The 26,244-nt window shown below is 37.9% G+C and overlaps 1 protein-coding gene, 1 non-coding gene and 1 pseudogene across 2 annotated transcripts; all 3 read right to left on the bottom strand.

Moving 5' to 3' along the window:
- Positions 1-4,656: 4,656 nt before the first annotated feature.
- LOC140562751 (uncharacterized) lies at positions 4,657-5,848 on the bottom strand. Its single transcript, XM_072688611.1, has 5 exons — positions 5,737-5,848; positions 5,316-5,654; positions 5,101-5,202; positions 4,930-4,964; positions 4,657-4,773 (listed from the first exon to the last, which is right to left on the bottom strand). Exons 1-5 carry the CDS (start codon positions 5,846-5,848, stop codon positions 4,657-4,659), a joined length of 705 nt encoding a protein of 234 aa, XP_072544712.1.
- Positions 5,849-10,097: 4,249 nt separating this feature from the next.
- Positions 10,098-23,235, bottom strand: LOC140562750 (uncharacterized; annotated as a pseudogene).
- Positions 23,236-25,451: 2,216 nt separating this feature from the next.
- On the bottom strand, positions 25,452-25,611 carry LOC140563159 (U1 spliceosomal RNA). The gene has a single exon (XR_011980388.1). It is a non-coding gene; the product is annotated as a U1 spliceosomal RNA (small nuclear RNA).
- Between the last annotated feature and the right edge of the window lie 633 nt (positions 25,612-26,244).

Below are 26,244 nucleotides of genomic sequence, written 5' to 3'. Positions count from 1 at the left end.
AGGTTGTTGTTGTGGGGTACTCCGCTTTTTTAATAAACCTGTGGACTGTAAACACAATCTAAAAGCAGTTACGAGGAAAAGCGCTAGAAAGTGATAGAAAGCAGAAAGAACAAACTAAACACGGAGACAGTGATTCCTCCAAGGACCGGGTCTGGAGTAAGGATTTCCCACAAGCGTTAGCGGTCAATGTATGTGTGCAACGTTCTCCTGTCTGGTGAACAACCTGCATTGGATAATGGCCAATCTGATCCTGTTGAAGTTTCAACTATTCTGCCTGCCTCCACTTTCATTGTGGTGTCTGATGCTGGCTCGATGCTGGTACAATGGCTTCCCAGAAAGCTGTAAGAGCTTATTAATGCAGTGTACATTGTATATAAACCATAACACTGAGAAGTTTGGGCCAAGACTGATAAAATACATTTCAGTTATGACATTATTAAAAAGTAGGATTATAGAATGGGTTATGGTTCTTATTGTAAACAATGAGGTTTTAAGATATCAATTCAAAGCAGTGTTCGATCACCCAGCAGCCAGAAAAGAGGTGGGCTTAAAACTGTGTAAAATTAAACAAGGCACCTGTTCTGCAGCAGCATTTGCACTTGATTTTCATACACTTGCAGCAGACAATGGAAAGAGCAAACCAGCTTTACTGACAGTTTTCTAGTGGGGACTGTTAGACAACCTCCAAGCAGAATTAGTGTTCCAAGGACACAATAACATTTTGGACCAAGTCATTCAGACTGCCATAATCTTGGACAAATTGCTACAGGCAAACACAGACTAAACCCTGAACCCAGCTCTGTTTGTACTGTGGCCAAGCTGGTCATATCAGTTCCTCTGGGGCAGTAGAGGTGAGTTTATCGCTCTTCTCAACTATTAATCAAATGATTGAACAAGTTTTTGTTTAATTGGCTTTGGGTTCAGACAGGTGTTTGTTTTAGCACTCATATATTCCGGAGCAGCTGAAAATTTCATGGACATGGGAAGACCGCTTTTGTGCCCACTAGAGGGCAATGAATATTTGGTCATGCCATATGGGCTCGCCAGGCTTTCAGGCAGGTGTTTGTATTATTTCCGGAGCAGCTGAAAATTTCATGGACATGGGAAGACCGCTTTTGTGCCCACTAGAGGGCAATGAATATTTGGTCATGCCATATGGGCTCGCCAGGCTTTCAGGCAGGTGTTTGTATTATTCCGGAGCAGCTGAAAATTTCATGGACATGGGAAGACCGCTTTTGTGCCCACTAGAGGAGTATTTGGTCATGCCATATGGGCTCGCCAGGCTTTCAGGCATATGTCAGTGATGTAGTCGGGACATGATAGATAGTAGATTGTTGGGTGATAGTTTACACTGATGACATTCTGATTTTTGTCCGCCTTGGAAAAGCATATTTACTGTCACGCCCATGCGCAGGACTTCCTGAGACGGAACGTCTTTCTGTCTCATTCAAATAAGGACTTTTATGTTGATGTTTGGGTTTGGTTCATGCTTCACGGTTTTGTTTTTGTCTTGTGTTTCACTTCACGTCATGTTAATATGTTCCACCTGTGGTTAAGGAGGGCTAGCGCCAGCAGCCAGTGCCGAGGATTAACTCTCTATAGTTCAGTGTACCATAGTGTAACTCAGGCTCAGGTGCTCAGTGTTTGATCTGGTGTACCGTAGTCCAGAGTGGATCCGTTGGGTTCACCGATAGCCTTTAGGATTAGAGGCTAACCTCCTTAGCTTAGGAGATCTATTTATCTATTTATCTATTTTTAGACGGTTATCTACCATACCGCTCAGACTCTCTACTTAACGGAGTCTACTCATCGTCTGGTTCAGGAAGGGCTAGTTTATGTGACAGAGCCTAACTCTCTTAGCTTCGAGCTCAAAGCTTCGTCGCGGTCATTTGCTCAAGTACAGGCTCGAAGTATCCCCTGTACTTAGGGGAGCTAGCCCTATCGGTGGTTAGTTTCTGTCGCTTGGGTTCAGTAGCAGCCCCCTCAGCTCTGGAGTCACATAAATTCAGAAGCGCCTGACTAGCGCGGTCTTTGTGTTTTCTCCGTTTCACCCAGGCACGGCCTGTTGGTTTTGGTTAGCGTTATTAGTGGCTCAGACCTCTCCTTGGCACGCTAGCCTAGCCCTCGTATTTTGTCAGCCACAGGTGTGCTCTTTTGTTTTGGCCTGTTTACATTGTCATGGTTATCCCAGCGAGTGTTCACCCTCATTTTTGTCAGTCCCAGCGGATCATGACATTTACAATGTTCGAACTGTCCTTCAGAGGCTCTTAGACATTCATTTATTCATCAAAGCAGAGAATTGTGAATTCTGCATTGGGGAAATATCTTTTCTGGGGTAAAACATACAACCCTGACAAATTCATCACTGTAGTAAATTGGCTCAGATCCTGTTAAGGAGTTGCTGTGTTTTTTCTGGCTTCTCAATATTTTACCTGAGAATTTTTACATAAGAACTCTTATGACCCTGATAAAAAGGAATAAGAAAACCCTTGTTTCGAATGCTGCAGCTGAAGGCATGTTCAAGGAGAGGTTCACCACAGTGCCCAATCCCGAACTGCCTTTTGCAGTGCAGTGGTTTGTAGTGAAGGTCAATGCGTCAGACACAAGAATAGGCACTGTTTTGTCCAAATGCTCTGTCACACCACCAAAATTGCATCCATGTGCTAATTTCTCCCTTAAGCTTAACAGTGCGGAGAGTAACTATGATGTAGAGAACAGAAAGTTATTGGCAATGAAGGATGCCTTTAATGAATGGAGGCGTTGGTTAGAAGGCCCTAGACAGACCATTGTAATCTTGAATACTTGAGGAAAGCCAAAAGATGAATTCAAGACAATCATGTTGGTCACCGGTTTTCAATCAACTTCACTATAACTTATGACCCAGTATCCAAGAACGGCAAGGCTGATGCTCTCTCACAACTGTTTCTGCTGACTCCTAGCTCTGATAGTCCAGACACTATTCTTCCCCTTACATGTGTTTCAACCCCTGGTAGATGGGATCTAGACAGTGAAATTAAATTGGAGCAAGCCAACCCCCAGTTCCAGCTGGTTGTCCTAATAATGAGGTTTATGTTCCTGCCACCCTACATAAGTGCCTGCTTATGTTGATTAATACTTCTCCAATAAGTGTAGAGAGTATTCCCACATGGTTTCTTGTCACACATTGTGGTGCTCTTGATTTTTTCCCTGTGTGAAAACAAACCAGACCAAGGGGAAAAGGCAATGAGTCTACAAGCTAATTAACTGATTTGAACTAGAGCAAACAAACTATAGGTGTGAAAACACCCTAAGAGGTTTGCTCACTTACTCAAGAGAAGCAGTTTAGTAAACCCAGGTATCAAACTCACAATTCTGTAATTAGTGAGAGAAAAGCTGCTCCTGAGAGGGACTGTGCCGTTTTGATGATTACACACCAAAAGGCCTCTCTGTCCTAGGCAGTGCAGCCATAACTAAAACACACCCTCAACACAACCTTTTTTTTACAGTTCTACCACCAAGAATGCTACACTGTGAAGTCCAGGACAAGTCTTACAAAACGTTTCTATGAACAAGCCATCAGACTAAACATCTAAATCTATCTTTTCTCAACTATACACATACATTTACCTTTGTTGTAATACTGTACATGTAACTGCCATGCTCTTTGTACATCCCCTGTTTACTGTGTATTTGGCAATACAACTCTTGAATCTTGGAAACCATATTTGCAAGGTACCTTAAAACGAACATATATTGTATTTATCTTGGCACAGTGGAAAAAGATATGCTTGGAAGTGACATACCATGAACATCAAACACTGCTGTGTCTTCATTTAAAAACTCTTAGGAATCATTTGTGGCTTATTTCATTTATACACACCCAGCCTACACCCAGCCTGCTTGCCCAAGTCTGTTAAATATAATGGCCACATTTGAAGAATATGGTGTTTTTGATCATTTGATAATTGATATTGCAGATAGTTAAGAGTCAGTCTGTCCCCAGGATGCAAATCACCAACAGACTCTGCGAAAATGTTTTTTGGGGGGAGATATGCATTTTTAAGGAACGCACATTTTTGGGTGAAAAAAACAGCTGAGGCCAGGAGCTTTCCTTATGGAAGAGCCATGGATAAGGGCTAAAAACTAATCCTAGCCAATAGGCTCATCTTCTCATCTCTGAGAGGACATAGGAATAATACACATGGGAATAATAAAAGAAAATAATGTTATAATGGTAAAGTTATTGTGCTATCCTCTGATAAATGACTCATGTGAATTGGTGTGGTGATTTAAACCACCTAATAAAAGCAGAGATTATCATTTCCATAAAAGAAATCAATTGTGTTATACTCATTCATGGCAAAATAACAGGGTTGCAAAAAAGTTAATAAAACCACATCTGAGCAGTTTTCACCCTAATGGAAATCCTACATTTACTATTTATTTTTCAAACAATTATGTTTAAATACAATACAAAAAAATAAAACTTTATTCACAGTTTATAGAGAAAAACAGACACAATAAGACCAGATACTTTTAAATACATTATTCAAAATTCTTTAAAATACAAAAAAATAGTGCAGTACATCGGATACTGATACGGTCAAATAACATATTTTCTCATTTAGATTGTACTGATTTTGTACGGAGCTTTCAATGCTAATAAAATCCCTTTTACTATCGCACTTTAACATGTGAATAAATGTCTTGACTTTCTTTAACTCTCGACGATCTGGAGGGAGGCTTCTTAGTGAAATTCAGAGCAGCATAGTTCAAGTCATCTATGTCTTCAGCCTGACAAAGAACAACCATTCCAAATCATTATAAAAATGCATACATGCTACTAAACTGTAAATCAGTGTAATCACTGGCCATAGCAATACCACTCTCCATCTTTATTTGATAGAGGATCAGAACTGTACCTTATATAGAGAAAAATATTCAGTTTACCTGATTGGTGTGAACTGAGTGATCATTGAAAGAACCTAAAAAATGTAAACGTATTACTGCCTTTAGTAACTACTTATATTTATTTTATATTTATTAGATTGAGATTTGCTATACAAAAACTCTAACAGAAAACAGGCTTTTGCTATTACAGCACCAAAAATTACAACTAACCCTTTTGTTGCTTCTTAAAGAGAAGAACAGCCAGAACCACAATCACAATAAGAGATATCGCACTGAATGTTGCCAAGACAACAACAATCCAAACAGTATTGTCTGAAATGATAAAAGGAATAAAATGGACTTATGAGCAGTGGTTCAAGTTTTCACTGAGAGAAATGTATCATCATTGTGGAACTACTTTAAAGGCTCAATATCAGAAGTCCTACCTTGTACATTAAGTTTGGTCCCATTCCCAAACAGTATCTCTCCACATGCAGCTACAGCACAGTAGTAAGTTCCAGCATCAGAGGGGCTGAGGTTCTTCTTAGGGAGTTTATAGACACAGCTCTGTGTAGAAGAATCAGTCTCAGAACTCTTCATACACTGACTGTTGGAATCTTCATGAGTGTAGATGATTCCTGGATGAGAATCTTCCGAGTTGTGTGTGAGCCAGTACACACTGTGTTCTCCTGAACAGCTCAAAGATTGTACTGAACACTGCAGTGTAACAGACTCTTCACCTTTTACATCCATTTCAGTCAGCCTACGCGTCTGAGGCTTTTCATCTTTAAGAATAATGAAATTTTTTTTATTTATTTACATTTACTTAAATATCAAAACAGGTAAACAGCTTCATAAAATTATTACCAGAAAAGAGTAGAAGGGTTCCAGATCCAAACTCTATAACATGATCCTTCACTCTCACACAGAAATATGTCCCTGCATCTTCTTCCAGAGCTTTAATGATCTTAAGATCCATCTGTTCTTCATATAAAGTCACCCTGAAACGTTCTTTAAACTGTCGAGCGTATCTGACATTTTCATTGCTGTTATCAGATGCTCTTGCAACAAACTGAGGAAGCTTTCCAAAACTCTGCACATACCAAGCCAAACCTTGCTGTCTGCCTTTGACAAAACTTTCGTCACATTTTATTGTAACATTTCCTCCAATCTTCACTGTCTGCACTTGAAGATCAATGTCAGACGTTTTCACTGAAACAAATAATAATAATAAAAAAAACATTTTAATTACTAATTACACCACCTGAATCGCATACTTGTTGGTAGTATTAACAAATAAAATATATTTAAAATGAGTGACTCACCCGGTACAATAAGACAAAAAACAGCCAAGGCAGCAATCATTATTCCTGTGGTGAAGGCAAATCAGTAATGCCTAATGACCTGGTCATCTGTCTGTAGAAAAATAGACCTTGTGCCTGATGTGATTGGACATTCTGATGTTGTGAACTGATGTGATTGGTTGAATTGTTTAAGGAAATGGAAAAATGTCAGTTGTCTGCAGGACACCAACTATCTGTAGAACATTTAGCTCTGAAAGGGTCCTTTCCAGTAGATGGCATCTAATGGTCTCTTAAAATATTGTGTGTAGGCCTAGTGAACAGACTTCTGCCATACAACATTTAATGTGTTAAAAAATAAGTTAATGAAAAACAAATTAATTACATTTTACAAAAAAATGCAGTCTAATATTCATGTTTAAATGTGTTGATAGAATGAGTTACGGAAAAGTTGGCTGACTGGAGTTCAATCATATATGTATATAGTTGTGGTTAGAAGTATACATACACTCATGAAGTGTGTCATGTTTTTTGGCCTTTTAGTGATTTGCTTGAACTGGCAGACAAACAAACACTTCATCCAGACACTTTTAGGTAATGACATTGGTTGATTTCCAGACATGGACCTGAACATTATCCAGAGTCTACATATTTGAGAACAGGACTTTGGGAAGACCATTCCAAAAGCCTAATGTAAGATTAATGTTTGCTAACCCATTTCACAACCACCTTTGATGTGTGTTTAGGGTCATTGTCGTGTTGGAACATTCAATTTTGTCTTGATTAAAATCTGTCTAGCTTGTAGCTATGGATACTATATTATTTTATCCACTTTGTGCAACAACCCCAGAGCATGTCATCACCCCCACCAATATTAACTTGAGTTGATGTTTAAATGTTTCACCTTTACTACTCCAAATGTCTTGTGTGACCTGTAAAACTTACCTCCAGAAGGCTTTTACTTTGTCTATTTGATCAGCTAAAAAAAGCTGATCAATCCAATGAGATGGTCAATCCAGGATGTTGGTCAATCCAATGAGAGCTGTCAAACAACCCTTTTTTTATGTAGGTACGTAGAAGCTACCAGCTGTACTCAATCATGATCACTAACAGGAAATTAAGAGAAATTAATTAATTTTGGACCCTGTATGACTGTATTAAGTCCAATAATGTAAAACGTTTAAACAATCTTAGTTCCAGTTTAGCAGTAAAACACAGCCAGAGAAAGAAATGAAATAGAGGTGAGGCATTAGGAAACCAATAACGAGCATGCGGGACCGGGCTAAGAGTGACACAGTTAGGGTAGGAAATAAACAGTCAGAGGATTTTCTGCTTCAGATGTTGCCCCATAAGAGTGCTAACGTTTGGATATTTGTCACTGCCCACCACTGTAAAATAGAGGGAAAACTCCTCCCTATTCCATCATCAGTTAAAGCAGTTAAGGAGTTACATATGCTGCACTAGCCAAATTTACTGACATTTGATTGACCTAAATACTACAAGGAGTATGTGAAAATGCTTAAGGATAAAACATAAAAGGTATTTTCTACTTGATAGTTTTGATGAATGAGAGAGTAAAATGTAGCTTTTTTTTCCTACACAATTACTCTGCTATTTGTGTGTATACTGTAACTTTCTGTGGCAGTGCATTGTTAACCTAATTCTACATGTCCTATGTTATGTTTGTGGACACCGCTATCACCTCTATGAATTCATTCTGCTTCTTTAAGTGGTAGCCATTGTTGGCAAAGATGTACAAATGCACATTGAGACATTTGGCCCATGGAATAGGACTTTCTGGACCAGATAGACATAAACCTCTTGCCACCATGCCTAATGCCATAAGTGAGATAGAGGGGTATGAAGCTCCTCAGCATTGAACATTGTGAACTGTGTTCTCTGGAATGATGGTGCTCCATCCAATACGTTTGGGATGAGTTAGAGAGTTGGGGATATGCAACATCACAACCACACCAACACTCTTGTCACTGAATGCAACCCAAAGCTCACAGAAATGCTCTAATACCTAGTAGAAAGCCTCCATTGTTTTTCTTTTGTCTGTATTGTGTTGTATTGTCTGCCTGCACTCGTACTGTGTTGCACTTTGTGTTCTGTATGCACTGTGGCTATGTTGCACCATGGGTCAGGAGGAACGTTGTTTCGTTTCACTGTGTACTCTGTATATAGTTGAAATGACAATAAAAACCCACTTGACTTGAAAGCCTTCCCTGGACAGTAAAACAGTTACTCTAACAAAGGCAAGATAAACTCTTTTTAAAACCCTTGATTTCTGAAAAAAAAAAAAAACAATGAATGAGCAGGTGTCCCAATATGTTTGTCCATATAGTTTATTTGTCAGACGTATTAGCACTCTTAGGTATTCATATGGATAAAATAGCATTTAAGTATTTAATGGAAAGGCCTGACTTGAGCTTGAGCCACAGGTTTTGTTCTTCTTTACTTTGGTTCATCATCTTACTTGGGAACTTAAATATACACCCAAATCTGTCAATAATTTAGACATTATGTCTGGAATGTACAAATCAGTTTTTTGTCATTTTTGTATGTTTTAGTAAATTTACTATGTATATCACTATCACAAGACATATAGCTAGGACAAATAAGTTGAATAGGTGTTAAACAAAGCAAAATTGGCATCAACGGTCATAACTGAATTAAAAATCTTGCACTTAACAACAACTACTTGTAGTAACATATGTGGCATAATTCATTCTCTTCCTCCATACCCTAATCACCCACTACATTGCATGCTCTATCAGGTATTCACCTTCATTTGTAACTATTTTGTTGAACAAGACCACTTTCATACCATTCTTCTGTTTTGTTTCCATTTATTATCTGACCAGCAACATTCCCATTATTTAACGCTACACTTCACCTAAGTACTTATTTCAGTCTGTGTTTAAAGACAGTGAGTGACTCGGCTCGGTTCCTTCCAGCACCCGATGCCAGGGCAGAAAAATGCCTAGATGCTTGTCTTTCATGGATCTTAAGGGATGGTGGGTCAATCCGAGCCATATTTGAAGCTCAAAGGGCTTTTGGTACTGATCAGCGTTTGACCATTGCCGTAAGTGCAGAGGGGCTGGTCTATTCTTGGCTTTGTAGGCCAGCGTCAGGGTTTTAAATCTACAGGAAGCCAGCGTAGAGAATGCAGCAGAGGAGTTACATGGCTGAACTTGGAAGCGTTGAAGACAACCCGTGCTGCTGCATTCTGGACTAATCGCAGGGGTCTGATGGTGTGCAAAGGAAGACTAGCCAGAAGGGATTAGTGTCTACATGTGTCAACAGCTCATTACTAATATCACTGCCATCAGTCTATTTACTGATATTCAAACCCTGTACTCGCTGACTAATCTAATTGCCCTGTTGCCTCTAAAAAAGATCATGACAAATAAATAGGAAAGATTTTACAGAAAGTGACATATAATGATATCTTTTAACTAGATTCTTAAAATAAATATCATAGCATATATAAAACAAAACATCTAAACAATGTAATAAGCTTTCAACATTAACCCAAACACCAGTACAGTACATCCAATTCCAATTAAGAAAACACAATTCCCCAAAACAATTTATTCATCTTTATTATTATTTTTAGATACATGTTTATTCATTATCTTTCATTGGATCCCTGTTACAAAATAAATGCAAAAAATGAATTTGTATTAAAAAAACACAAATAAAAAAAATACATAACATATTTGCAGTCCGAAGATGAAATCATTAGATCACAATACTGAGATGAAGAAGGGTCTGATTTTCTAAACAAACATGACTAAATTCAGTCTGAAGGATGCATAGTTTTGCAAACCCTTCACTGCTAAATGTAAATTGTGTAGCACAATTTTACACAACTAATAAAATAAAAAATAACTATATAATAGATAGATAATTTCACATGACCTATCGCACTTTAACATGTGCATAAATATCTTGACTTTCCTTGACTCTGGATGTTCTGGAGGGAGGAGGTTTCTTAAAATTCAGAGCTGCATAGTTCAAGGCATCCATGTCCTGGCAGAGAACATGAACCATTACAAACCATTACATTCATGCATGTTCATGGGGGGCAGTGGTGGCTCAGCGGTTAGAGCGCTGGAATATTGATAACAGGGTTGTGGGTTCGATTCCCGGGCTCGGCAAGCTGCCGCTGTTGGGCCCTTGAGCAAAGCCCTTTACCCTCTCTGCTCCCCGGGCGCTGGAGTTGGCTGCCCACCACTCTGGGTGTGTGTACTCACTGCCCCTAACACATGTGTGTGAGAATGTGTGTTCACTACCAGATGGGTTAAATGCGGTGGACACATTTCACTGTACAGTCCACACTGTCTAGTGACAAATACGTGCACCTTTACCTTTTTATTTACTAAACTGCAAATCAGTGTTAACATGACACTACTGGATATAGCAGTACCACTCTCAATTTTCCTTTGTTAAAGGGCCCAAAATGATAAATGACATTAGGAAACATTATATTGAGAAAAATATTCACAGTTTACCTGATTGGTGTGAACTGGATGATCACTGAGAAAACCTTAAAAACCAATATGAATAAAAGCAAAACTATGAGTACTTATAAAAACTGTTATACTTTAATTGAGATTTGTTTTACAAAAGCTCTTTTACAAATACATCCTATTACCATTACAGCATCACAATTGATAACTAACCTTTCTTTTGCTTCTTAAGGAGAAGAACAGCCAGAACCACAATCACAATAAGAGATATCACAATGAATGTTGCCAAGGTAGCAACAATCCAAAAATTATCATCTGAAATGATAACAGAAATACAATGGACTTATGAGCAGTGGTTCAAGTTTTCACGGTGTGAAACGTATCATACTTGTGGAATTACTTTAATAAAGGCTCTATACTCCTACCTTGTACATTAAGTTTAGTTCCATTCCCAAACAGTATTTCTCCACATGCAGCTACAGCACAATAGTACATTCCAGCATCAGAGGGGCTGAGGTTCTTCTTAGGGAGTTTGTAGACACAGCTCTGTGTAGAAGAATCAGTCTCAGAACTCTTCATACACTGACTGTTGGAGTCTTCATGAGTGTAGATGATTCCTGGATGAGAATCTTCCGAGTTGTGTGTGAGCCAGTACACACGGTGTTCTCCTGAACAGCTCAAAGATTGTACTGAACACTGCAGTGTAACAGACTCTTCACCTTTTACATCCACTTTAGTCAGAACAGGCTTCTTGGACTTTTCATCTTTAGCAATAGAAATTGCCAAAAAAAGCAATGAGTAGCATGAAAACCAAAGAAGATCCAACAAATGTTTGTAATAATGATAAATATGAGAAGTACATATGATTTACATTTTTTTTACTATTTCAATTCTTAGTAAATAACATATTAATTATGTTAGTAGAATAGAAAGATTACCAGGAAAGAGTAGAAGGGTCCCAGATCCAAAATCTACAGCATGATCCTTCACCTTTACACAGAAATATGTTCCTGCATCTTCTTCCAGAGTTTTAATGATCTTCAGATCAAACTGTCCTTTATTTAAACTCACGTTGAAGCGCTGTTCAAATATTTGATCAAATCTGACATTTTTGTCAGATGTTCTCACAACAAGCTGAGGTAGCTTCCCAAAACTCTGCTTAAACCAAGCTAAATTGTGCTGTTTGTCTGTGTTTTGGTTACATTTTATTGTAACATTTTCTCCAGTCTTTGCGGTTTGCACTTGAAGCTCAGTGTCAGATGTTTTCACTGTAACAAGGTGGAAAAAAGACTAAAATAAGCCACCTCAACAATGTATTATATAATATAATTAAGCATAATCATCAGCAATTCCAAAAATTAAATTAATCACTTACCGATTACAAAAAGCCAAAATGTGTAAAGGAGAGTGATCATTGTTTCTGTTGTGAAAGCCAGAATGTAATGTCTAATGTGCTGGTCATCTGTCTGCAGCAAAAGAGAACTCATGTCTAACATGATTGGACATTCTGAAGTTGCAAATGTATGTGATTGGTTCGATTAAGGAAATGGAAAAAGTGAAAGCACTTCTGTTTGCAGGACCACACATACCAATAAACATTTCCTGATCTTTGTGAGGAATCTTGTTCCTCCCATTCTACCAAAACAATAACTAAAAAGCTAGAGGGTGCTCCTGAGCAAGTCTTGTTTTACTGGGGGCTAAAATACTAAAATGGTTGGTTAGCTAGCTGATCACTCATTGGCTGCCTACACATCTAATGTCTTGAATGCACAGTAGCGACATTCCAATTGACTTTCTGTTTAATTCAAAGCAAACATGGTGAGGTCATTGTCTATCAAACTACCTGTTTGCAATAAAAATACAAAAATTAGTAAAACCATCATTTACTGCTAAAGAACATTGTCACTAAAGTTTTAGCTGATCAATTCTACACTGTGTTTATCATGGGCAAAATGAACTTCACATAGTCTGGGGTGAAGTGTGTTTTCTCTGGTTTTGGAATACACTGTCATAGAGCTGCAAAACTAAACTTAACTGATGGGTGATAAAACACAGAGGTCAGCTGTAAAGCCTACCCATAGAGAAAGCTGATTGGTCTCTATGTGCTAAGTAAATCTATCAAGCATGTGCTCAGTGTCACATTCTGAGCAGGCAGGTAATGCCAGGAAAACAGGTAAACTTGGTCCAATGGCAAGTTGTAGTCCCTCCTAACCCTAACCATAACCCTTACCCTAGTCACAGTTTTGTTAGGCAGGCTTCATTAAGTAGTTAACTTTGATGCCTGTAAGTCTGTGAAGCTGTCAGTTTGAATATCTTTGAAGTGGTCAGAAGCTTTAGTGGCCGCAACTTTACCTTTGTCTTTTTCCTGTTGTTTAAGAGATGTGTCCAGTGTCACCATACAACAAAGCAAGTATGTTTCAGTTAATGGAAACAGTGCTGTTGCTGAAAGCACATTTTGCACTGTTGAGGCCTGTTAAGGCTCATTCGACTCCCACAACTATTCAGTTTTACTGCAATTCACAGAAGAAATTGTACATTAACAATGATAGGTGAATCTAAAACACAAAGTATTAATCAGATTTTGAAGAAATTGATTAAATAGAAGCAAACTTCACCTTCATAGGCACAGCTTGGTTATATCGTTGTATATGGCTGCATTGGATGAAGAAATGAAATCATCAGCCAAAGTGCTACTAGCAGACTGTAATTCTACATCACTTTTATGTTGACCAATCACCAGCTTCCACTTGTCTTTTAAAACATTTCTATTTACACAGCTACTTTGCTGCTGTCAGATGGTATTTTATCTTTATCCTCCTTTCTCCCCACCAGGTTAGGCACACTGTATGTTGTTTGCAGACTAGTCAAACAGATTTGATGAATCAGTAACTGAATATTCTGTTATGAATGTTTGAATCCCACTGGTGGGATTGTAGTAACCAGAGACCGGTGGGAATGTAAGTCATCAAACTGACTTATTAACCCTGTAAAATCCCAGCTGGTCTTTAGGTCATCAGACTCGTCTCTTTTTTGTGAGAAGAAATACCATTCGTCCATATCTCAGCTAAACTACATTCTGAGTGGATGAATATAAGAGTTCCTAATTTATCCTAGGAGAGAATTTATTGAAGTCTGTCAAACTCTAAAGACAAATTCTGTAGCAGGTTATGCTTAATAACAGGATATTTAAGACATACATAAGTATGTCTAATTTTTTTTTCTTTATTTTCATAATTCTTGACACAGTGGAGTACTGTGAGAATAATAAGCTTTGGTTCAGTGATTTTCTGGGGCTGTTGTGGGACTGAATGCAACAAATCTAAAGACTAACAAAGAATTTTGGAGCACAGTGTTGGCCCCTTTGAGCAGGACAGTGAATGAAATCATATTTCAAAAAGCACCCGGAAATGGTTGAAGACAAAACACTGGAGAGTTCTGAAGTTAAAATAATAATAATAATAATAATAATAATAATAATAATAATAATAATTTATGTGTACAACCTGGTTAAGTAAAGCTTTCCTATTAGTTCCTGTTACCACCTATCAGAGCAAGTTACCATTTTCTCTGCAGCTGAGTGTGTTTTCATGATGGCATATCTATATATATATTTATATAGGCCAACATAAAACCACACTCAGCTGCAGCGAAAATGGTAACTTGCTATGACAGCTTTCAACACTATAGAGATTATAAAAGCACACATAGGGGAAGGTAGCTTGGGGTGAATGACTTTACCCTGATGGTGAGTAAAGGAGAGAGACACACATATATAAAGGGCCAGTAACCTCTTATTCCTTAATGTATTGTAATGTAGTCAGCATTTATGAAGATGTTAATTGTTATATTAAGTGTATATTTAGTGCTAGTTCTAATACACTCTGTGCATAATAGTAAAGCAGTTTCTTTTTAAATGTGTTTTAAACTCCCTTTAAGTGTACAGTGTGTAAAATATAGGTTTATAAAACTAAATATAAACTATAAACTCTTATAAACTCTTATACTGTTTTTGTATACTATTAAAGCTGAATAAGTACAACAATAGTTTCATTTAAGCACTCATCATGTGCACTGCATACTTGAGTCTACTTTTTATTAGGGTATACAAACAAGAAAAGACATAATTCCTTATAACGATTCAGCAGGAAAATCATACATTCATAAAACCACCCACAACCTTTGTTTAACCAGAAATGTGTGTTTCTAACCGTCCCTTAATGAGTCACTATATATTTGATGAAAGATGTAGAACTCAACATGGTACCTCCTAGTAAAAAAAGGTAGACTCAAGTAAACTAAGCTTTATTCTGCTACATTACACTAAAGAATACAAATAAACACACTAATGACCAGTGCTCTGAAACAGTGCCAAACCCCCCCCCCAAAAAAAGTTCTTACCAACCCCCTATAATGGATGAGCGATCAATACGTCCTGCCAGTATGCAGCCACACTCACCAAAAGCAAAATTGGCAACTTCCACATGTGTTTTCCATAATGACCATTCCAAAATGACCAAGCGTAGATGTTACTAATTTCCATTAGTAACATCTACGCTTAGAAGTTAAAACTAGCTAAAGATATTTTCTGAGTAAACAGAGGAGGACTTTTATAAATCGCTCTGGGTCAAAATGTCTGCTAAATACCTTTTAAAATAAATGTTAATGTACTCAAATATGTTGTTTTCCATGCACAAACCCACTGTATATTACTAAGCCAGGACAACTGACCCAGTTATGAGGAGAAATGAGGAGAAATGAAATCAAACATCAGTGCAGTTTAGTTTTTGTGGCGTTTTTTTAAGACTGTATGGGTCAAACACTTGCCAAAAGCAAATTAATTACTACCATTTTAAGTGCTTTTATTATGCTGCTCTCTTGTTTGATTTTGCTGCTGTAAAAACTGACTTTCCCCGTGGGATAAATAAAGTGATCTATCTATCTATCTATCTATGAACTCAATTATTCCAAACTCAATAATCTGTAAAATGATCACAAACATTCACCTAACTCAAAACAGAGTGAAATGTAGAATGTATTTGAAATAAATACATACACATTGCTAGAATATGTATAACATACTTTGACAAATTTTAGTATGTTTCATATTTTACACACTGTATTATATGACCGTGTAAATTAAGAGCCCCTTTTTAAAATATAAAAAATTTTGTAAGAAGAATGAGTAAATGGTTCATATTTTAGCCAAACTAGACTCTGATGTATCTAAGTATGGAGAGAAAATAAAACCCAAACACTGGAGCAGGTTTTGCTTAAGAATGGCTTATTTTAAATGGAAACAACAATCTTCCAACATAAGAGATCATCAACATGTAAAATCACTTTTCTTGTCTTTTCTCAGTTATTCTGAGTTCTGTCTTTAGCCTTTTTTCTTTATTTCTTTTATTTATTTCTTGACACTATGAACTACTGCTAGAATAATAATCATGCTGGCAAGAACTGCTATTCTTAAAATGGAGAGCCAGAACAAAATGATCATCTGCCCAGCACAGTCACCTGCATGGAAAACACAATTATGTTCAAAATCATGAAAACAGACACTCAAAATAAGAAAATACGGGTAAGGCTTAAGGTTATGGAAATTTTAAGTAAATTGAATAGATATTTAGTTGAACACAGGTTTTCTCCAAATAAAGCTCTATATCAGAAGCATTACCTTGATTAAGCTTCGTTCCATTTCCAAACAGTATCTCTCCACATGCAGCTACAGCACAGTTCCAGCATCAGAGAGGCTGGGGTTCTTCTTGGGGAGTTTATAGACACAGCTCTGTGTAGAAGAACCAGTCTCAGAACTCCTCGTACACTGACTGTTGGAGTCTCCATGAGTGTAGATGATTGCTGGATGAGTGGACGAATCGTGTCTGAGCCAGTACACAGTGTGTTCTTCTGAACAGCTCAAAGATTGTACTAAACACTGGAGTGTAACAGACTCTCCACCTTTCACATCTATTTCAGTCAGTGTTTGCTTCTCTGACTTTTCACCTTGAATTTCACCAGGAATTATAAAAAAGTAAAAACAAAACAAATAAAAAAATACAATGAATACAAACAAAAAAAGAATTAATTAAATAACAGATAATGAATTGAACTGTTACCAGGAAAAAGAAGAAGGGTCCCAGATCCAAACTCTATAACATCACCCTTCACTCTCACACAGAAATATGTTCCTGCATCTTCTTCCAGAGTTTTCTTAATGGTGAGGTTAAACTCTTCTTTATTCCAAGTGGCTCTAAAGCGCTGTTGAAATGGTCGACTGTATCTGTCTTTTGAATTATAGTCAAATAATCTCACAACAAGCTGAGGCAGCTTTCCAATACTCTGCTTATACCAACCTAAATTATGCTGTTTGTCTTTGACAAAACTTTGGTCACATTTTATTGTAACATTTTCCCCAATCTTCACTGTTTGCACTTCAATGTTGGATGTTTTCACTGAAACAATATGAACAAGATATATTAAAATAAATTATTATGATGTAAACAAGTGAAACTGATCTTAATTAAATGAGGGACTCACCAGATACAAAAAGACAAAAAGCGACAAAGGCAGTGATCATAGTTCCTGTTGTGAAAGTGAGACACTAATGTCTAATAAATTGGTCAACTGTCTATGGTAAAAGACCAACAGAAACCTCAAGTCTGACATGATTGGATGTTCTGATGTTGTGAACTGATGTGATTGGTTGAATTTCTTTTTAAGGAAATGGAAACATCAGTTCTATTCACAGGGCCCCTCATACTGTATCTGCTTAACTTTATTATCTTGTGTGCCTCCCTGAGATAAGACTTTACAATATACAGTCATGACAAAAAATACTGGGACTTTTCAGAATGCACTACTTCTCCAATACATTTACTGCACTTTCAATGCTTTGGTATTCATCAATTCATATCTTTTCTTTGCTTTGTAACAACACAAAAACAAAAAAGGGAAGAAAAGTCTGCTTGCAAATCATAATCACATGATGTTTTTTTTTCATTTGTAGTCATGGTCCATCTCTAGAGATCTTAATGTCTGTGTGTCCATTGTGCACAGCATTGTTAAGAAATGTACAGTCTTGACGGGTGTTGAAGAACCTGGCAGCTAAACAATCTCAACCACCTTTAAATCCAAACAACCTTACAACAAATTCAAGCTGACCTGCAGACACAATCAAAATAAAAATCATTTTAAATTCCAGGTTGTAATTGTCATGGCTGGTTAGGCCAGACACCAAAGGGCGAACACTCGCAGAGATGGATCCAATAAAAATACTTTTATTAACAGAATAGGGGTGCAACACAGAGGGTAAACAAAAGCAAGCAATGCAGCAACTAAAGTGACTAAACAGTTAAACAACGTAAACTAGGCAAACACGAAAGCACACCTGAGACCTGGGGGCTCTGGGAGCTGAGCTGGGTGAGCTGGTGAGGGAGAACTGGGAACAACACAAAACAACCTACCAGGCAGTGCCTGGGGAGATTACAGGGGAAACTAACGACAAGCATGAACCACGCAGAGATTACACTAACTGGGGGGAGAGAGCTGGGGAACCAGCCACTGAACCCTAAACGGCTAGGCCGACCGAACCTGAAGACGCGAAGTTGAAGAGGGTCGCCTAGCTGGAGCGAGAGTCACGGATATATCCAGGGAGCGAGCAAAGGTACCTCGCAAAACTCAACGCTAGAAGCAAGGTCCGCTAGTGGACCCGAACTGTGATCCAAACTGGCCTAAACAAACCGTGATCTGAGTCACAAGCCTCTCGGGCTACCTAAAGGCTCTGAACCTACAATCAAACTATAACGGAAACACAACAAAAGTTCTTCTGTGAGCCTGTGGGCGGCGACTCGGAATCGCCCCAAGGGGCTAACAGTAATGCAACAAAATAGGAAAAACTCCATTCTTTTGGAAGGCACTATAAGTACTGCTGTAATTTTCTGCACAATTTGCACAATTCCTACTATTTTTAATTGAATAAAAACAAAATAAAAATAAAACCATACTTTTTGCAAACACCAAATGTGATGGTTTTCTTTATTTTGTTTTTTTTTTTTTGCAAAATTATGCTTTACAATGCAATTTTGCATAAGACTACACATACACAGAAAATGCATGTCCAAATGTTTATGGACACCCCTTCTAATGAATGCATCCAGCTCCTTTAAGTTACATAATTACTGACACTGATGTACAAATGCTTGTCTAGTTCCTGTAGAGAAGTACTACCAATAGAATAGTACTCTCTGGAGCAGATAAACATGTATGTATTGGCAACATGCCTAATGTGAGGCGTGGGCTAAAAAGGGTATAACCCCCCCCCCCCCCCCCCCCCCCCAGCACTGAAGTGTGGAGTACTGGAATTGCATTCTCTGGAATGATCCATCCGATACTTTTGGGATGAGTTGGGAAGCTGGAAATGGTGGGGTGGTGATCATCCAATGTCCTGACCTCACTAACTCTCTTGTCACCAAATGAGATATGTCAACAAAAAAACATGAATTGGGGCACATGTCCCAATACTGTTGTCCATATAGTGTATTGTTTGCACAGAGTATTATATTTTTTTACATATATTTTTTTAATATTTTTTTTTTTTACAAGATGTTGAAGTGTTTCAGTTCATCCCACATTAAGTAAATCCCTTAGCCTAATGATCAGGTCTTCTAGCTGCCCATAGCTGATGTGCAGAGAACTCTATACAGAGTTAACCCACGGAAAGGCCCAGAACCAGACAGCATACACAGCTGAGTGCTCAGAGAATGTGCAGACTAGCTGTAGGATGTCACCCCTGTGCCACAGAAGTCCCCAGTGTCCTGCTTCCATTACTCCCATTCTATTGCTCCTACACCCATCATCCTGAAATGTTTAAAGAGGCTTGTTATAAGGAACATTAAATTGGTATAGGATGGGATGTTGTGTCAGAGTGCTTTGCTAGGTTTATAAGTAATAATAATGTTGTTCAGTAGAGAGTAAAATAAGACAAGAATGTAATGCCTATTTGGACAAATGTTAAAGGTTTACTAATTGAATGCTTCCTGTGACTGAGTAAAGTGAAATAGTGCTCTATGTTCTGTGCTGCTGTGTTCTGACAACCACTCTTTAAAGCTTCTGCTTTATGAATGAATGATAGGCGGGCATGTATAAAGTACTAGAGACCCAGACTTGAGTAAAAGTACAAGTGCTCTATCAAAAAAGTGAGTAGAAGTAGAAGTGTTCTTTAAGCACCATACTTATTGTACTTAAATATTGCAAGTCGTTAATTCTAATTTATTACTTATGTACTAAGAGTAAAAAGTGATAAAAAAGTGTTGTGTTATGTAGTTATTACAGAAAGCAGGCAAAAGTCTGAATAGCATTGCTTATATCATTTCAATTGCTTAGACTTAAGGACTGTTACAATTCTTTTGCCTGTAGTACAAGGACAGGAATGTACAAAACAGATTACATATACATGGATTCTTCAATTAACTCTCTAAACAAACTTGCCCAAAAGAAAGGCTGAACAGAACTGACTCAACCTGCCACATACAAGTGTTTCATAGGTAAAAAAAAAAAAAAAACCAAGCGAGGAAAGCAGTATAAAACACTGAGCTTAACTCTCTGTAAACTAAACTACAACTAAAAATCTCAGGCTATTAGGCCACATACAAGTATTTGAGGGTGGTGAATATGATGTTTCTTCTGGTGGTTCGTCCATCTCAAAATAAACTAACAAAGTGCTCTCAATGCAGCAGCAGAGTGAAAGAAAGAATGCATGCTCACAGCTTGATCGCTTGTTCTGCTCAATGTTGAGGCAGCTTCAGCTCTCAGCACTGCTCTGGCGGTGATAATGTGGGTTTGAAAAGATTCATACCATTTTTATAATTGTAATGGGTAACGATGCAGCACATCAAAAATGTAATAGAGAAAAGTATTAAACTCATCCAAAATATGTAGTGAAGTAAAAGTGGAAAACTAATGTTCCAGTAGAGTACAGATACAGCATTTTAGTACTTAAGTATAGTAATAAAGTATAATGATTTAATAATGTCTAATGATGGGGTTTACTGCCATTCCACAATAGAATGAAAAAAACAGTTTAGTAGAAGTCCAGTCTGCAGTCTAAAGTGTGTTATATATAATACATTTGCACACTGGTTGTGTCTTTCCTCTTTACTCACCATCAGTGTAAAGTCACTCTCCTCAAGCTACGTTCCCCTATGTGTGCTCTTGGAATCTGTCTAGTTGCTGTAAGTACTGGTTACTGCTGTCTGTGCTGCTTAGTGAGGTTCCATTTTGGAGGAAATCGCCAATGTTCTCTTATTAAATAGTGCAGTGTTCATCAGCCAGCATTAATTAGGATGATAATTTGTCATAAAAAAAAATCTGGACTGAAAATAACATTGCTTCTTAATAGAAGTATTACATGTATTTGTTGTGCATTACCAATATGCTCAGTATGTAATAGCAAAGCAGCTGCAATGCTTCTTAAATGTTCTTTAAACTAATTTTAAATGTACAGTGTGCTAAACATAGTTATTGACAATCATTAACATTATCAAAGTAAATACAATCCTTCACAACTTACAATAGAAAACATAGGGGAAGGTAGCTTGGGGAGAGCGACTTCACACTGATGGTGAGTGAAGAGAGAAAGACACACCCAGTGAGGCAAATATGAATATAAAAACACTGAAGCAAAGCATGATCCCCTCCCTCCGAAAACTGGGTCGCAGGGCAGTGTTCCAGCATGATAATGACTCCAAACACACCTCTAAGGTGACCACTGCTTTATTGAAGAGGCTGAGGGTAAAGGTGATGGACTGGCCAAGCATGTCTCCATCCCTAAATTAAAATAAATTTACACTGTTATATAAGCTGCACACAGACTACTTTTTATTGTGTCAAAGTATCATTTTGTCAGTGTTGTCCCATGAAAAGATATACTTAAATATCTGCAGAAATGTGAGGGATGTACTCTTGTGTACTTTTGTGATACACTGTATTTACAACATACTTTGACAAATCTCAGTATGTTTAAAATACAATTACGTGCTTTTTTTTGTTTTACTTAAAATGAAGTAGAATTATCATATTGTGCATATTTTAGCCAAACTAGCCTCTGAGTGGATTAATGCAACCGTGGAGAGAAAGGAAAACACAAACTCTGGATGAGGTTATGCTTTAGAATGGCTTATTTCAAATGGAAACAACAATCTTCCAACATCAACATGTAAAATCATCTTTCTTGTTATTTCTCAGTTATTCTGAGATCTGTCTTCAGCCTTTTTTCTTTATTTCGTAATTTCTTGATATTGTGAAGTACTGCTAGAATAATAATCATGCTGGAAAGAACTGCTGTTCTTAAAATGGAGAGCCAGGAAAAAAAATTATCATATGCCCAACACAGTCACCTGCATGGAAAGCACAATTATGTTCCAAATCATGAGAACAGGCACTTAAAATCAGATCACCTTTCATGACCAGTCTCATTATACAGTGCAATACCCAATCTCACTTTATTTGGATAGCACAGTTTAGACCTCTACAGATAATCTAAAGGAGTTCTAAATGTTAACAAAAACTTTTGTGATTTTTTGGTGGTGTGGTAGTAAGGGTTATTTGTAGGAATAGGGTGCAGGTTTAGCAACATTTTGGGTTGAGGTTAAGGTAAGATTATAGAAAATTGAAGTGAATTTAATAGACATTTAGTTGAACATAAGTTTTGTCCCATCCAAATAAAGTGTTATAGTCCTATACTGAAAAAAAGTCCTACCTTCTACAAAGACTTTAGTTCCGTTTCCAAACAGCATCTCTCCACATGCAGCTACAGCGCAATAGTAAGTTCCAGCTTTAGAGACGCTGAGGTTCTTCTTGGGCAGTTTATAGACACAGCTCTGTGTAGAAGAACCAGTCTCAGAACTCTTGGTACACTGAGTGTTGGAGTCTCCATGAGTGTAGATTATTCCTGGATGAGTGGATGAGTCGTGTCTGAGCCAGTACACACTGTGTTCTCCTGAACAGCTCAAAGATTGAACTGAACACTGCAGTGCAACAGACTCTCCACCTTTCACATCTATTTCAGTCAGAACACTCTTTTCTGACTTTTGACCTTGACCAAAAAAAAAAAAGAAAGAAAAAAAACAAAAAAAGAATTGAACTGTTACCAGAAAAAAGAAGAAGGGTCCCAGATCCAAACTCTATAACATCACCCTTCACTCTCAGACAGAAATATGTTCCTGCATCTTCTTCCAGAGTTTTATAAATGGTGAGATTAAACTCTTCTTTGTTCCAAGTGGCTCTAAAGCGCTGGTCGACTTTGAAATTATTTTCACAATCTCACAGCAAGCTGAGGCAGCTTTCCAAAACTCGCTTATACGAACCTAAATTATACTGTTTGTCTTTAACAAATCTTTGGTCAGATTTTATTATAACATTTTCTCCAGTCTTCACTGTTTGCACTTCAATGTCAGATGTTGTCACTGAAACAACGTAAGCAAAATCAATTTATTAAAATAAATCATTATGATGTAAACAAGTGAAACGGATCTTAATTAAATGAGGGACTCACCAGATACAAAAAGACAAAATGTGGAAAAGGCAGTGATCATAGTTCCTGTTGTGAAAGTGAGACACTAATGTATAATAAACTGGTCAATTGTCTGTGGTAAAAGACCAACAGAAACCTTAAGTTTGACATGTTATAATAAGCATTTGTGTTGTTAACTGTAATGTGTAACGTATTAGATATAACAAACTACTACATATATAAACTTCTATACAACAAAATAGATATAAAAAACTGAACTTGAAAGTTTCTGGAGAACTTCTCAGTAAAATGGCATTATGCTCAGTACTGATTTTTTATAATAAAGGTTAACATTAATGGTAACAGTGTCACTGTTTAGGTGAGACAGATTTTAAATATATTGAAGTGTAGAAGGGTGAAGTATAGTGTGAGATGCTTGGTGTGTTTTCCAGTGTCCGCCTAGGTTTCGTCCAGTTTTCTTCCACCTCCAAATTAATTCCAAAGGTGTTCAGTGGGGCTGAGGTCAGGGATCTGTACAGGCCACTGCAGTTCCTTCACTTTAAACTTGTTCAGTTTATGCACACAGGAACAAGGAACAGTCATACTGGCACAGGAAAGGCTTTTAACAAAGTGTGGCTACAGAGTTAGAAGCATACCAAGTCAGGTCTGCCAAGTGCTAAAAAAACACCTTCACATCATCTGACAGCTTTTTGGATCTACCGCTTTCTGTCTGAGCTGTTATTGCTCCTAAACTATTCTGAATACCACTTACAGTTGACCAAGGCAGCTCTAGCAGGACATACTGACTTATTTGTTTCAAAGATGGCACAGTATAGAACAGTCACTGAGCTCCTCAGTACCACCTTTTGTACTTCCACTGCTTGTCTATGGAGACTGCATGACTGTGTGCTTGATGGGTGTGGCTGAGCAACTGAACTCAATAAGTGGTCTACATGCACAGTAGTACAATGAAATATAAGATAGTGTGTTGTGGCCAGGGCATGAGGCCTGTAAAAACGCAGCGGACGGAGACTCACAGTTCACAGTGTTTCAATTTTATTGACACAATCAAGCACCCATATTTACGTATGCATAGTGGTCTTCTGCACGAAGAAAAGAAATAGAATCAAAGAAGGCCCTGTGCCCTTCCCTCTTCCTGCTTTATACTTGAGGCCCCTCCCCTCTAGGAGCCAACAACCAATCTACAACAGAAGAGAAGAAAAAAATAATGTTGACAATTAACAAATCAACAAATACAAAAAGACAAACAATACACATAATAAACATAATACACACATTACACTTCACATAATGGCCATCATAACAGGCAATACATATACACAATTAAACATATGCATATGATTATTTACAGCTAGGTTGACTCTCTTTACATCTACAGGTACCCGTGTCCCCCTGTCTCCCTGGACTCACGTGGACCCAGAGGGCACCAGGATCTACACCTGCACCAGCTAAGTCAAAATCTAATAACCACAATCTGTATTGTTTCAACAGGAACTCATACACATATATACAGTTTTGGAGATGCACCATTTACATCAGTCATTCAGAGAGTTTCCTAATTCACTGTAATACTGATCTGTCTCACCTGTTTGTAATCACTTTGTTTGTATAAATACCTGCTCTGTTGCCTTTTTCCTTGCATTGCCAATTATTGCCAACTTTCAGATGCCTACTGAGTGGTTGGCTTTGTTTATTGCTTTCTTGTGTAGTGACCCCATTCTGTCTAGTTTTTGCCCCTTTCTGGTTTGTTTGTTTGGTTGATTTAGTATGTTGTAGTCCCAGGAATGAAAAATGCTCAGACATGTTATTAAAAGCTTATTTCCAACCTTGTTATTTTGCCTCAGAATGAAGACTGAGGTGGAAGTTTTTTAGGAGTGGATGTTAGAGAGAAGAAATTGTAAAAGCCTTGCTTTTAGCCTGACACAGATGCCTGTTTGCCTGTGTCGCTTTTTCTTAGTTCAAGAGTAAAAGGAGGTGAAGGTGATGAGCTTCTTTCCAATATGAAGACAAGACGAGACACAGATGGAATTTGGTCTCTGTCTTTAACGCATCCATGCGGTGAACATATATACACTAGTAATCAAACACACACAGTGATAGTAAGCATACATGCCTGAAGTGATGGACAGCCATTGCTGTGGTGCCTGGGGAGCAGAGAGTAAAGGACTTGCTCAAGGGCCCAACAATGGCAGCTTGCCAAGCATGAGTATCAAACCCACAACCCTGTCATTAATAGCCTAGTGCTCTAGCCGCTGAGCCGCCACTGCCCCTAAATAACAAGGGAGAGCACAAGCAGAGTCCCCCACTACCCGAAACTGTGCAGTCAAGATTCCCGCATGTGGGAATTTTCTGTCTGTGCAATCCAAGTGCAATTGCTGAGCCTCACCCTGGGCAAACCACCTTTGGGATCATGGTGTCACCCCTATCAGGTAGGTAACACCATATTTTATTGAAATCACTAGCTTTTAAATAGAGCTTTTGCTAGTGGGCTGGGTGTACAGTGTGTGCAGAATTATTAGTTGTATTTGAGAGGATTCTTTTTATTATTGAACAACAGCTATGTTCTCAATCAACCCAAAAGACTCATAAATATCAAAGCTTAATATTTTTGGAAGTTGAAGTGGGTTTTTTTTAGTCTTAGGAGGACATCTGTTTGTGCAGGTAACTATTACTGTGCAGAATTATTAGGCAACTTAATAAAAAACAAATATATACCCATCTCACTTGTTTAAATTCACCAGGTAAACCAATATAACACAAAATTTAGAAATAAACATTTCTGACATTTAAAAACAAAACCAAAAACAAATCAGTGACCAATATAGCCACCTTTCTTTATGATGACACTCAAAAGCCTTCCATCCATAGATTCTGTCAGTTGCGTGCAGCAGACACTGTTAAGAGAGGTGTACTGTTTTTCCTCCCTGTAGATCTCACGTTTCATGAGGGACCACAGGTTCTCTATGGGGTTCGGATCAGGTGAACAAGGGGGCCATGTCATCATTGTTTCTTCTTTTAGGGGTACTGGCCAGCCACGCTGTGGAGTATTTGGATGCATGTGATGGAGCAT

Source organism: Salminus brasiliensis, chromosome 9, assembly GCF_030463535.1.
Source record: "Salminus brasiliensis chromosome 9, fSalBra1.hap2, whole genome shotgun sequence".
NCBI classification, from domain to species: domain Eukaryota; kingdom Metazoa; phylum Chordata; class Actinopteri; order Characiformes; family Bryconidae; genus Salminus; species Salminus brasiliensis.
This window is presented reverse-complemented; position numbering and strand designations above follow the sequence as displayed.